Source organism: Geotrypetes seraphini, chromosome 3 (assembly GCF_902459505.1).
Source record: "Geotrypetes seraphini chromosome 3, aGeoSer1.1, whole genome shotgun sequence".
Lineage (NCBI taxonomy): Eukaryota > Metazoa > Chordata > Amphibia > Gymnophiona > Dermophiidae > Geotrypetes > Geotrypetes seraphini.
Window position 1 is genome coordinate 242176008 of NC_047086.1, and position 15173 is coordinate 242191180.

The following is a 15173-nucleotide window of genomic DNA, read 5'->3' on the forward strand; positions in this document are numbered from 1 at the left end:
TTTGCTAGAAAACTACTCAGATAGACTCCCCAGGGCAGGATTTGGTGGATTTATAACCTATTTGCAGTGGATAGCTGTCGGGTGCGCAACTGTGTTCTATGTGTGCTGTTGCCCCACGAGGGGGGTGAAATTTGCCCACAACTTGTGCCTTCAGCCTTTGAAGGGTGTCTTCCCCTATTTCTGCCCAGGTGCCTTTGAAAATGGCATTGGAAGTCTGAAAATAGAAGGTGATATTTGGGTAAATAAGCTGTTTTGAATACTGCCCATGCTATGCACAGGTGAAAGTACACATGAGGATGAATGTGCATTTTTACCCACAGTGGTCAGGTTCAGAGTTAAGGTAGGTTTGGGAAGACAATAATATGCATAGTTTTTACATTATCAAAATTACAGGCATCATTTTTTAGTGAAAAGATATCTGCAGAAAAAGCAAGTGCAGATAGTAACATAGTAGATGATGGCAGATAAAGACCTGAATGGTCCTTCCAGTCTGCCCAACCTGATTCAATATAAAAATTTGTTGTTTTTTTTCTTAACTGTTTCTGGGCAAGAATCCAAAGCTCTGCATGGTATTGTTCTTAGGTTCCAACTACTGAAGTCTCCGTCAAAGCTCACTTCAGCCCATCTATATCATCCCAGCCATTGAAACCTTCCCCAGCCCATATTCTACCAAATGGCCATATACAGACACAGACCGCTCAAGTTTGCCTAGTACTGGCCTTAGTTCTTCAATATTTACTATTTTCTGATTCTAGATCCTCTGTGTTCATTATGAACTCCGTCACCGTATTCCTCTCCACCACCTTTCTCGGGAGCGCATTTCAGGCATCCACCACCCTCTCCGTAAAGAAGAATTTCCTTCCATTTCTCTTGAGTCTACCACCCCTCAACCTCTGGTTTTACCATTTTCCTTTCTCTTGAAAAGATATTTTCCTACATTAATACCTTTCAAGTATTTAAACGTCTGAATCATATCTCTCCTGTCCCTCCTTTCCTCTAAGGTATACATTTTCAGGGCTTTCAGTCTCTCCTCATACGTCTTTTGGCACAAACCTCCTATCATTTTCATCACCCTCCTCTGGACTGCTTCAAGTCTTTTTGTGTTCTTCGTCAGATACGTTCTCCAAAACTGAACACAATACTCCAAGTGGGGCCTCACCAATGACCTGTACAGGGGCATCAACACCTTCTTCCTTCTACTGACTACGCCTCTCTTTATACAGCCCAGAATCCTTCTGGCAGCAGCCACTGCCTTGTCACACTGTTTTTTCGCCTTTAGATCTTCGGACACTATCACCCCTAAGGTCCCTCTCCCCATCCGTGCATATCACCTTCTCACCTCCCAGCATATACAGTTCCTTCTGATTATTAATCCCCAAATGCATTACTCTACATTTCTTTGCATTGAATTTTAGTTGCCAGATATTAGACCATTCTTCTAACTTTTGTAGATCCTTTTTCATGTTTTCCACTCCCTCCTCGGTGTCTACTCTATTACAAATCTTGATATCATCAGCAAAAAGACAAACCTTTCCTTCTAACCCTTCAGCGATGTCACTCACAAACATATTGAACAGGATCGGCCCCAGCACCGAACCCTGAGGGACTCCGCTACTCACCTTTCCTTCCTCCGAGCAACTTCCATTTACCACCACCCTCTGGCGTCTGTCCATTAACCAGTTTCTAATCCAGTTCACCACTTTAGGTCCTAACTTGAGCCCTTCAAGTTTGTTCAAAAGCCTCCTATGAGGAACCGTATCAAAGGCTTTGCTGAAATCTAAGTAAATTACATCTAGCATATGTCCTTGATCCAGTTCTCTTGTCATCCAATTAAAAAATTTAATCAGATTTGTTTGACACGATTTACCTTTAATAAAGCCACGTTGCCTCAGATCCTGTAACCCATTAGATTTTAGGACATTCACTATCCTTTCTTTCAGCAACACTTCCATTATTTTTCCAACAACTGAAATGAGGCTTACCAACCTGTAGTTTTCTGCTTCATCTCTGTGACCACTTTTATGCATAGGAACCACATCCGCTCTTCTCCAAACTCCAGGAACCACTCCAGAGATTTGTTGAACAAGTCTTTAGGACCCGCCAGAACCTCTCTGAGCTACCTCAGTATCCTGGGATGGATCCCGTCCGGTCCATCGCTTTGTCCACTTTCAGTTTTTCAAGTTATTTATAAACACTTTCCTCCGTGAACAGTGCAGAATCTACTCCATTTTCCCATGTAACTTTGCCAGACAACCTCAGTCCTTCTCTAGGATTTTCTTCCGTGAACACAGAGCAGTATTTCTTAAGCACATTTGCTTTTTCCTCATCACTTTCTACATATTGGTTCATAGCTTCTTTTAGTTTAGCAATTCCATTTTTCATCTTCCTCCTTTCACTGATATATCTGAAATAATTTTTGTCTCCCTTTTTTACATTTTTAGCCATTTGTTCTTCCGCCTGCGCTTTTGCTAGATGTATCTCTCTCTTGGCTTCTTTCAGTTTCACCTGGTAGTCCTTTCTGCATTCCTCTTCTTGGGTATTTTATATTTCAGGAATGCCAACTCTTTTGCCTTTATTTTTTCTGCCACTAGTTTGGAGAACCATGTCAGTTTCCTTTTTCTCTTATGTTTATTTATTTTCTGCACATAAAGTTCCGTAGCCATTTTTATTGCTACTTTCAGCTTAGACCACTGTTTTTCTACTTCTCTTATGTACTCCCATCCTAACAACTCTTTCTTCAGCTACTCTTCCATTTTATTAAAGTTCGTATGTTTGAAATCTCAGACTTTTAGTATTGTGTGGCCGCCCTCCACTTTCGCTGTTATATCAAACTAAACCGTTTGATGATCGCTACTTCCCAGATGAGCACCCACTCGTACATTAGAGATACTCTCCCTATTTGTGAGGACCAGATCCAATATCGCTTTTTCCCTCGTGGGTTCTGTCACCATTTGTCTGAGCAGAGCCTCTTGAAAAGCATCCACAATCTCCCTACTTCTTTCCGATTTCGCTGACAGAACTTTCCAGTCCCCCATCTGGCAGGTTGAAATCTCCCAACAGCAGCATCTCCTCTTTCTTTCCAAACTGTGATTTCTTCCTAGGTATTTTTTTCAAAGGAAAATTTGTATTTTTTGCCCTTTGAGAAATGGTGTAAAGCTCACAGAAAATACCTGCATAAATTTGAAAATTGCAATAATAATTTTTGGCTGTGGCTCTGTGAGCTTTTCTGTTAATTTGATTAACTGTGACAGGAGGACAAACACTAGCAGAGGCACACAGAAAAGCAAATGTCTCTACTAAACAGAGAAGTTGTGAATTTGCTCTCCCCTTGTCTTCCTTTCTCCTTACTACAGATTGGAGATTTGCCTGATGCTGATATCAAACCCCCTGAGAATGTGCTATTTGTCTGTAAACTCAATCCCGTAACCACAGACGAGGACCTGGAAATCATTTTCTCACGATTTGGAGCTATAAAAAGGTTAGTTTATTTTTATTAGAAGAATTGAAATACTTTACTAAAATAAATAGAATATTTTATTAGACTTTACGAGGTTAGTACAAACAATTTATTAATAATTTTCACTAGAACTGTTCATTGGAATTTGACAGGCAAGTGAAATAGAAGTATAGTGGAAAAATTATATTTATTTCATATACTGGAATTCAGGCAAAACACTGCTATTATAGCAGAATGCAAATGGCACAGAGCCTTGTGACTAGAAACAGCATGTAAGGCCAACTATGAAGTCTAGACCTACCATGAGAGAAGGAATGAATAGGATAACAATGCAAAATGAGAACATTTTATGAACAAAAAAGAGAACCATAAAGCTGAAAATATCAAGAACTCCACCAAACTGAAGTAGGTGTCCACAGGAAGGGAAGTTCCATAAGGAAGGAGCAAGAAAACCGAATGCTTCTTTGAAGATGATCCCTAGCCTAGGTTTTGATGGAGGAGGATTGATCAGGAGTCTGTGTAAGTCCTAGTTGTTACTCTCAGCAAGTCCTCTTTCGTAAACAAATTCATAATGTGTAAAAAAAAAAGTTTCAACAAATTTGGACCATCCATCCTGGTTTAGAATTATTTTTCTTGATGATTCCATTACTATCTCTGGTTATACTGTAAATTGATTATCCCAGGACAAGCAGGCATGATATTCTCACATGTGGGTGACGTCATCTACGGAGCCCCGATGCGGAAGCATTTTCAAGCAAACTTGATTGAAGATTTAAGTTTGCTCTGCTGCTCCACGCATGCTTGCCTTCCTGCTCCACTAGGGGGCGCATCCCCTCGTGGTCTCCAGTTCAAAATTTTCCGCTGAGCCTAGAAGTCGTGTTTTTTCAGGCTCTGCCCCAACTGCCTTCTAGCACCGCGATTTTCTTATTTTTTTCTCGATTAAGTCGCTGTGCGCGAATTTTTTCTTGTTCAACTTGTTCCTGCTTCGTTTTTGAACCGACCCGAGGCTTCTGGGTCCCCGTGGCCGCGTGGCTACTCGAGCCGCGGCCACTTTCGATTCTATGTCCCGGCCTTTGACCGGCTTTAAAAAGTGCACCCGGTGCGAGCGGCTTCTTTCCATCATAGACCCGCATCGCCGGTGCATCCTCTGCCTGGGGGCCGCTCATCCAACCGACTCCTGCCCCCAGTGTGCTACTTTCCAGAACCGGGCCCTCCGCCGAAGAAAAGCCCGCATGGCGGATCTCTTCGCCGCCGACCAACCCTCTACCTCGGCCTCGAGGTCGGCCCCAGCCTCGGCCCCGGCCTTGACCTCGGCCCCGAAGACTCGAATCCGAAGTCCTCGGGACAACAGAAAGCCTCGGCTCCGGGTAAGTCCCCTCTTCCCGCAACAACGAAGAAGCCAGCCTCGGGGACACCGGCGATGCATGGCGGAAGTCCCATGCTCACAGCCCCGGTGAAGCCCTCTAAGCCTTCGGGCCGTGCCTCCACCACACGGGAATACTCTGATACGAGGTCGCCCCCGGTGGAGCGCACCGAGGCAGTGGACATGCCCTCGATGCTGTCCGTGCCCGTTTTCCAGGACCTACTCCGAGCGATGATTTCATCGGAGCTGTCCGCTGCAATGGCCCATCTACAACCGGCCTCGACCTCGACCCCGCATGTGCCAGACCAGCCTGAGCCTCGCGTCGAGCCACCTCGAGGAAAAGCGCGCAAGCTTTGCTGCATCCCATCCTCCTCGGACTCCTCGCCGAGACACCCGAGGCACTCTCCCTCCACAGACCGCCGCGGGGCAAAACGTCGTGCTAAAACGACAGAAACCTCGAATCTCCGTACCTCCAAGAAGGCCCGAGGTTCCCCCACTCTACGAAGCCGTTCACCTACACCTCGTACAGGACCGCTGAGGGTGACGGAGCTATCACTCTCCAACCCGCGCATCCTCCGAACTCCCCATCGGACCGGGGCTCCGATCCAATGTTTAAGACTTTCACCGAGGGAGTCCGGGTCGAGGTCACCGATTCGTCATCGATCGGTACCCCGAACCCCGGCATCATCTCCAAGGGGCTCCTCGAGACGGCAGAGATCCACGACCCCGGAACACTTTCACAGTGTTTCCCCGGTCTCGGAGCGTGGATCGGAGTAGGAACCTCGATACTCGAGGGAAGCCTCCCCATCCTTCTCCACCCGACGGAGGTCTCGTTCACCGACCCCGCAAGGGGCCTCGGGAACATCCCGCCCATCCTTCTCTCGCTTTGTCCAGGACATGGGCCACGCTTTGGACTTAGACCTCCAGTCCGACTCCAGATACTCTAAAGAGTACCTAGCGGAGCTGGATATGCCATCACTGCCCAGAGAGTCCCTTCGCTTACCGCCTAACCCGGTACTCCAACAGGCTTTCTTCAGAAACCTCGAGACCCCCTATATGGTCACAGCAGTACCCTCCAAAATGGAGGCTAAGTACCGTACAGTACCCTTCCCGGGATTTGAACAACCGCAGCTCTCCCACCAGTCGCTGTTGGTAGAATCCTCCTTGAAGAAGGCTCACCCCTCCAGGGTTTCAGCGGCGGTCCCCCCAGGCCGAGAAGGCCGAACCCTAGACAAGTTCGGCAGGAGACTATATCAAAATGCGATGATGGCCTCTAGGGTGCAAAGCTACACTTTCACCTTCACATCCTATCTCAAACATCTCATTGGACTACTGAGAGCCTTTGAGACTGACTTACCGGCCTCCCGCCAAGGAGCGTTTAGCCTGCTTGCAGAGTCCCTCTCCAACCTACGCCTCCATCTATTCCATGCGGCCTACGATGGCTTCGAACTCTCCTCCAGAGAGGCAGCCTTTGCTATCGCTATGCGCCGACTAGCTTGGTTGCGCCTGGTCGACATGGACCCCAACTTACAGGACCGGCTGGCTAACCTCCCCTGCGTGGGTAAAGAACTGTTCGATGACACTATCGAGGCGGCTACAAAACGCCTCTCCGAACACGAACACTCGTTTGCCTCCCTCGTGCGGCAAAAGCCAAAACCATCCACGTCCAGGCCATTCAGGGCCCCTCCGCGCCGCTACCCACAAAAATCCACTCCTGCCTTCTCGCGGCCTCCGCCCAGACGCCCACAAGCCCACCATCGGGCCCCGCCCAAGTCCCAACCGCCTGCGACTACCAAACCGTCCCCGTCCTTTTGACGGGACACGCGGAAGGGGGCGGGCCCCCTCCGCCGTAGTCCCAGGCCTCCTTCCCATCAGGGGTCGCCTCAAGGCCTTTTACCCTCGCTGGGAACAAGTCACGTCGGACGCATGGGTCCTTGGCGTGATCTCATCAGAATACTCTCTCAACTTTCGGGCCATTCTTCCAGACAACCCCCCAAGGAATTGCCCTCCCAACCGGACACAGCTACCCCTACTCCTCTCCAAAGCTCGAGATCTGCTTCACCTGAGAGCAGTGGAGGAGGTTCCCCCCGGCCAACGGGGTAGGGCTTCTACTTCCGTTACTTCCTGGTACCGAAAAAAACGGGAGACCTTCGCCCAATACTAGACTTGAGACGCCTTAACAAATTCCTGGTACGGGAAAAATTTTGGATGCTTTCCCTGCCAACCCTCTACCCCCTGATCGACGAGGGCGACTGGCTCTGCTCCCTCGATCTGAAAGAGGCGTACACACATGTTCCAGTGCACCCCGCTCACCGCAAGTTCTTGCGTTTTCAGGTGGGAGACCTGCACCTGCAATACCGAGTCCTCCCCTTCGGCCTAGCATCGTCACCTCGGGTCTTCACCAAGTGCCTCGTGGTGGTCGCAGCTACCTTACGCTCCCAGGGTCTTCAGGTTTTCCCCTACCTGGACGACTGGCTGATCAAAGCCCCGTCCAGGGAAGGGGTTATCTCAGCGAACCAACAGACTATTATCTACCTACAAAGTCTGGGGTTCGAGATAAACTTCCCAAAATCCCAACTACGGCCCTCGCAGTCCCTACAATTCATCGGGGCCACGCTGGACACGGTTCGCCTCCGTTCCTTCCTCCCCCCTCCGCGTCTAGAGGCGTTAGTAAGTCTGAGCCGAAGGAACTCACTGATGACCTCGGTATCAGCTCGACAGATGATGACTCTCCTGGGCCACATGGCCTCCACCGTCCATGTCGCACCCTTCGCCCATCTCCATCTGAGAATCCCTCAATGGACCCTGGCCTCTCAACGGCGTCAAGACCGGGACCCGATCAATCGTCCCGTGACAGTGACTCCTTCCTTGCAACGATCGCTCCGCTGGTGGGCCGACTCTTCAAATCTTTCCAAAGGTTTGCTCTTCCTCGCCCCTCCTCACAGCAAGGTACTCACCACAGACTCGTCGGAGTACGCTTGGGGAGCCCACCTGGACGGCCTCCGCACTCAGGGGATGTGGTCAGCAGAAGACCGCCGCTGTCACATCAACGTGCTAGAACTCCGGGCCACCTATCTCGCAGCTGTAGCTTTTCAACATCTGCTTCATGACCGGGTGGTTCTCATCCGAACCGACAACCAGGTAGCAATGTACTACGTAAACAAACAAGGGGAAAAGGGTCTTGGCCCCTCTGTCGGGAAGCCATGCGCCTCTGGAAATGGGCAATCTCCAACAACACCTTCCTTCGAGCGGTGTACATACAAGGAGAACAAAACTGTCTGGTGGACAGACTCAGCCGCCTCCTCCAGCCACACGAGTGGTCACTGCACTCTCAGACCCTACGACAGGTGTTCGAAAAGTGGGGGACGCCGCAAATAGATCTGTTCGCATCCCCCCACAATCACAAACTGCCCCTCTTCTGCTCCCGGATACACTCCCCGGACCGACTCGAGGCCGACGCCTTCCTCCTCAACTGGGAAGGAAGGTTTCTGTACGTGTTTCCGCCGTTCCCTCTGATCCTGCGGACGCTGGTCCACCTGAAAACGGTGAAAGCCACCCTGATCCTGATTGCCCCTCGCTGGCCACGCCAGTCTTGGTTTTCCCTTCTACTTCAACTCAGTGTCAGAGATCCACTGCCTCTGCCTCGGTTTCCCTCTCTACTATCACAGAGTCAGGGTTCGCTGTTACATCCCAATCTTCAATCTCTTCATCTGAATGCTTGGTTTCTTTCCCCCTGACTTCTCTCCCCGTGTCTCAATCAGTCGAGGAGATATTGGAGGCCTCTAGAAAGACCTCGACGAGAACCTGCTATGCTCAAAAGTGGACAAGATTCTCAACCTGGTGCTCCTCTCACAGCCAGGACCCGTTGTCGGTCCCCGTCCCTCTGGTCCTTGACTATTTACTTCAATTATCTCACTCCGGCCTAAAGACCAACTCCATTCGAGTACACCTCAGTGCGATTGCGGCCTTTCATCAGCCCCTGGAAGGAGAAGCCCTCTCGCTCCACCCCTTAGTCTCTCGCTTCATGAAGGGTCTTCTGAATATCCACCCTCCTCTCAAACCCCCTCCGGTGGTTTGGGACCTTAACGTGGTTCTGGCTCAACTAATGAAACCTCCATTTGAGCCCCTAGACAAATGCCATCCTAAATTCCTCACGTGGAAGGTGATTTTCCTGCTTGCACTCACTTCCGCCCGGCGAGTTAGTGAGCTACAGGCTCTGGTAGCGGACCCACCCTTCACTGTTTTCCACCATGACAAGGTAGTACTCCACACACATCCAAAGTTCCTGCCTAAAGTAGTGTCTGATTTTCACCTCAATCAGTCCATCGTCTTGCCCGTGTTTTTCCCCAAGCCCCACTCTCACCCCGGAGAGGTGGCGCTTCACACTCTTGACTGTAAGAGAGCGTTGGCCTTTTACCTCCAACGCACTCAACCACACCGGAAAGTCCCACAATTATTTTTGTCCTTCGACCCAAACCGGTTAGGCCACCCAGTTTCCAAGCGCACCTTGTCCAACTGGTTGGCCAATTGCATCACCTTTTGCTACGCTCAGGCTGGTCTCGCGCTGCATGGTCGAGTAATGGGACACAAGGTCCGAGCGATGGCAGCCTCCGTAGCGTTCCTCAGGTCCACACCTATTGAGGAAATCTGCAAGGCTGCCACGTGGTCTTCGGTTCATACTTTCACCTCCCACTACTGTCTGGACTCACTGTCCAGAAGCGATGGCTGGTTCGGCCAATCGGTATTGCGAAATCTATTTGCTTAAATTGCCAACTTCCCTCCATCCCTTTTCAGTTAGCTTGGAGGTCACCCACATGTGAGAATATCATGCCTGCTTGTCCTGGGATAAAGCACAGTTACTTACCGTAACAGGTGTTATCCAGGGACAGCAGGCATATATTCTCACAACCCGCCCACCTCCCCGAGGTTGGCTTCTTTGCTAGTTAAGTGAACTGGAGACCACGAGGGGATGCGCCCCCTAGTGGAGCAGGAAGGCACGCATGCGTGGAGCAGCAGAGCAAACTTAAATCTTCAATCAAGTTTGCTTGAAAATGCTTCCGCATCGGGGCTCCGTAGATGACGTCACCTACATGTGAGAATATATGCCTGCTGTCCCTGGATAACACCTGTTACGGTAAGTAACTGTGCTTTATTGTAACTCACTATATTTATTTATTTATTATACTACTTATATGCCCCACAGGGATCCTAAGTGGTTTACATTATATGGTGGTCAGGTACTCAGTGTACTGGCCCGGCAAGCTTACAATCTAACTACAGTACCTAGGGTAATGGAGGGTTAAGTGACTTGCCCAGAGTGACAAAGTCTACCATATATTCTCAACTTAGGAGACATCAGGTTAACTAGAACACTATAAAATTAATGTTTGGAAAGAAAAAATTTGATCATGTCAGCCTCTTTGTTAATTTCTGAACATTAGTTGCCTGTTTCCTCCCCTGCTTGTTTTAGGTTCTTGACCAGGGGTGCCCACACTTTTTTGGCTTGCGAGCTACTTTTAAAATGACCAAGTCAAAATGATCTACCAACAATAAAATTTTAAAAAACACAAAGCACACTGTACGCAGAGAAAATGTTAATTATCATTTGAATTCAGGGTTTTTTTCCAGAGGTCAAGACAGATGACACTAAAATATGCAATGCCATCTCAGTAACAACTATACAAAAATAGACAAATATACCCCCTCCCCTTTTACTAAACCGCAATAGCAGTTTTTAGTGCAGGGAGCTGCACTGAATGCCCTGCACTGCTCTCGATGCTCATAGGCTCCCTGCGCTAAAAACCACTATTCCGGTTTAGTAAAGGTGGCCATAGTGCAAAATATAGACATCAGATATAAATTCTCAAAATGGCCACATTTTGATCACTAAATTGAAAATAAAATCATTTTTCCTACCTTTTTTGTCTGGTGATTTCATGAGTCTCTGGTTGCACTTCCTTCTTCTGTAAATCCAATATTTGTTTGTTTCTACCTTTCTTTCTCTCTCTCTCTGCCCACCCTCTTTCTTTCTGCCTTTCTCTCTCTCCCCCTGCCCCCTCGTTATTTTCCTTTCTCTCTCTCTACCCCTGCCTGCCTGTCTTTCTTTCCCCCCATGCCTCCCTCTTTATTTCTGCCTTTCTTTCTCTCTACCCCTGCCTGCCTGTCTTTCTTTCTCCCCCTGCTCTCCTTTATTTCTACCTTTCTTTCTCTCTACTGCCTTTGCAATCTACCTGTCGATCGCGATCAACCATTTTGACACCCCTGTTCTTGACCATTATGCACCAAGTCATGCACACTAAAATACCATCCTTTTCTCTTTAGCTTTCTTATCTCTTATGTCACCTCTTGAACTCTTCTTGCTGTACTTTTCCATCATCACATCTGGCTTGATACTGTTCATCATACCTGTTAAATGTTGTTGCATCATCTCTCGCTGAATCCTAGTTCCTAAAATTTAAAGATGCTCAGTGAAACACCACCATGTGTTCTTCCGTCATTGTTTACTCTTCTCTCTTTTTTTATTATTGATCACATTGTAACTTTTATTCCTTTTGTATTTTCTTTGGTATACATTTTTGTTTTACCCCTAATTTCTTTTGTGCACTATAATTTAACAGCTTAGATGTATTTTTTAATATGATATACTATACAGTATTACAAAAATTAAATTTATACTTGAGTAAGAAACCCAGTGAGCCAAGATCAGTATTTTTGAGTTTTATTCTGCAAGAGCCTGGGAGTCACTCTTATCTCAAGAGAAAGGGAAAACATGATCCCAACGTTTGGCATTATACAGTAATTTTACAGCTATGTTTTGGAGAAGCTGAAAACGTTTTTTAATTTATAGTTTATTTTCTCACTTAGTAGAAAGTTAACATTACTGCATTGGTACCACTTAAAATTCTATCTGGATACACTGAACAATATTACAGAACTTATTTCCTCTCTGCCACCCTTTGGATAAGAAACCACTAGAGGGTGGAAATGAAAGTGAGAATTGTTTAATGGAGATGTTACTGTTTGTAATGGGTCTAGTATGTTTCTCATTATTTACTGCATGTCTGAAATGTTAAGTCCACAGTGAATGTGATATGGATAAAGTTTAATAAAATGCTTACTTCTCTCCTAAATACAGTCCCATGAGAATACTGGGTCAGATCAATGATCCATCTAGCCCAGTTTGCAACTGTGGCAAATCCAGGTCACAAATACCTGGCAGAAAGCCAAATAGTAGCAACATTCCATGCTACTGATCCCAGGGCAAGCAGTGGCTTCCCTTTTGTCTGTCTCAATAGCAGACAATGGATTTTTCCTCCAGATACTTATCCAAACTTTTTTTTAAAGCTAACTGCTGTTACCACATCCTCTGGCAATGAGTTCCAGAGAATAACTATTCGTTGCTTGAGAAAATATTTCCTCCTATTTGTTTTAGCATCATTGAGTGTCCCCTAGTCTTTTTGTATTTTTTGAAAAAGTAAAACATCGATTCACTTTTACCTGTCCTACATTATTCGGGATTTTGTAGACCTCTATCATAACTCAGCCATCTCTTTTTCAAGCTGAAGAGCCCTACCCTTTTTAGCCTTTCCTCATATGAGAGGAGTTCCATCGCCTTTATCATTTTGGTTGCTCTTCTGTGAACATTTTCTAATCCCTCTATGTCTCTTTTTTGAGATATGGGGACCAGAATTGAATGAAATACTCAAGATCACATACATCCCCCTTCCTCATCTGAAGCATAAGCTTTTCCCGCTAAATTTGTTTTGCATTCCTGAGTACCAGCTGGCATTTCTTTAGCTAGAGTTCTTTAGACCGCTCAGAAAGTTGCATGTACTATGAATATGAAGACTCTTCCACCCCCTTCCTAACTCAGTCAATATTCCTCTTCCATAATACCAGTTCATGTCAAGCGGTACTGTACTTTATTGTGTAGATTCTAATATTTTTTCCACAACTGCACAAATAATGACCATATTTCTTGAAATAAGCTTAACCATTGATTCTTAAATTCTGTTAACTCACACATCCCATGGATAGAGCACATTCTCAATAATATCTCCTTGCTGTCTATTTAATTGTTTGGTTTTCCAACATATAGGTATTTCCAATTCTGCTGCTAGACACTACATCTTAATTAATCTCTCTTAAGTGAAATAAGTCTAGTGGTATCACACTTAACAGAAACGGTTCAAGCTTTTTCCCTAATTCTATCTCAGTGCTTTCTCGAATATAACCTATAGCCCTCTTCCAGATACTTTTGTACTGCAGGGTATCCTGTGACATATGAATAAATTATCCTGACCGTCTGTACCCCCACCAGCACCACTCATCCCCCTGCTTATAGATCTTGTTGGTTCTCACTGGAGGGAGGTACATTCTATACATAGCTTTATAGCCATTCTCAACTAGAATGCCCTCTCATTTCTAAAGACTTGCAACCACTCCATCTTGTCTTGTATTTTCTGTCCATTGTCAATCCCCCAAAGCCTTTAAAAGTAGGAATGTGAGAAATTTTGCTTCCACAGTAAATTATGTAATGCAGAGAAAAGGCCCTGTGTCCCTCTTACTGACCTACACAACGTTCTTTTTGAGGTCTTTCCCATGTGCCCCTAAAGTGATATAACTTACTAGCTGTAAAAAATTATATTCATCTGTCGTATATAATCGCATATAAACTGAGATTTTGGGGCCAAAATATTGGCCTACAAATGCTGGGGAGGGGGTCTCGGTTTATATTTGAGTCCACCTTAAATTCTGGTGGTCCAGTGATGTGGTAAGCCAGGATGGGAGCGATCCCTCCCTCTCCCGAGGTGAGGTGTTGGGTCCTGTCCTGGCTGTCAACCGGCTGTAGATCATCACTTGCTCCTTCCTTCCCTGCTGTAGAATTAATACGCATCCCCTCCCTCCCTGCTGTAGAATCAGTGTGCACCCTTCCCTCCCTTCCTGCTGTAGAATCAATGTATGTAGAATCACCATGGGCACCCTTCCTCTCTCCCTCCCTTCCTTGGAGAAGCAGCGTAGGCCTCCCCCCAGCCTACCTTAATCCAGCGGGGTAAATCGGGGCAGAAGCGATCTTCTTATACTCCTGCACTGAAAAAATGGCTGCCGTGAGTTCCTACAGCAATTCATGAGACTACTTAAAGTCTGCAGGAACTTATGACAGCCATTTGTTCAGTGAGACTGTGCAGGCAGGAGCGTAAGATGATCACTTCTGCCCTGACTCAGCCAACTGTACCACCAGTGATTAAGATATGCCCGAGGGGGAGGCCTAAACTGCTTCTCCAAAGGAGGAAGAGAGGGGCGCATGGTGATTCTACAGCCAGCTGACAGCCAGGACAGGACCCAACACCTCACCTTAGGGAAGGGAGGGATCGCAGGAAGGGGGCGCACGCATTGATTCAAAGGAGGGAGGGAAGGAAGGGGCACATGGTGATTCTACAGCCAGCTGACAGCCGGGAGAGGACCCAACACCTCACTTCGTGGAAGGGAGGGATCATTCCCATCCCGATTTGACTCACCATACCACTGGACCACCAGGATTTAAGGTGGACCCAGGGAGAAGCCAGCGCTAGGTTCAGGAGAGGCAGGTGGTGTACAGCTGGGTGGCACTTGAATATAAACCCTTTATTTTAGTTAACATTTTTCCCCTATATACGGTACATCTCCCAACTTGTACAGATCCTTAATCGCACTAAAGGGCTTTAATCTGCCATCCCTATTCAGCACTCACCCAATGCATGCCAGCCTTTTATCCCCACACTAGCTATTTGCCCAGGAGGAGATGGCTCATTACCACAAATTGGAGTGAACTTTGTAATCCTGTTTTGAACCATCTAGATCAGTCTGTACTTTCTTCCAGGCCTTAATAATGATCTCTGTTAAAGGGTTGATGAGATTCGCAATATTAACTCCAATCTCATTAATCAAGGTAGGTCTCTTAGCGGTGGTCCATCATAAGCTTGAAAGTGTTTCTGACTGTAAGCACTACTGTCTTGTGCGCAATTGACCTGCGCGCTATTGTGTTGTGCTTGAGTGTCTTGCGTGCGATTGCGCACAATTGACCAGCCACCACAATCATAATAGAGATGGACTCTTCATATCTGGTTGATAAGAGTAAAACAGTAATAGGTTTTTAAAGTTGACAAACTTCAGAAGAGAGCATGAATTAACTGAATGCTGTGTTATGACTAGACCTTACTCATTATAAGATGAAAATTTTAGAAATCTAAGGTTCCTGCTCTATTTCCTGAGCTAGGTCTTCAGGTTGGGGATACTGTGAAGGCTATGGTCATAGACCTGGAAGGGGGGAAGGGAATTACAGTCATTGATCAATGGTGACACCTACTGGCTGGA

The 15173-nt window shown here is 46.7% G+C and overlaps 1 protein-coding gene across 1 annotated transcript in view; it reads left to right on the forward strand.

Moving 5' to 3' along the window:
* Window positions 1-15173, forward strand: part of PPIL4 (peptidylprolyl isomerase like 4) — a 140580-nt gene that overhangs the window by 70802 nt on the left and 54605 nt on the right. The window contains exon 8 of the mRNA XM_033937797.1: window positions 3354-3478. Coding sequence (XP_033793688.1) covers window positions 3354-3478 — 125 coding nt within the window. The remainder of the gene's footprint in view (window positions 1-3353; window positions 3479-15173) is intronic.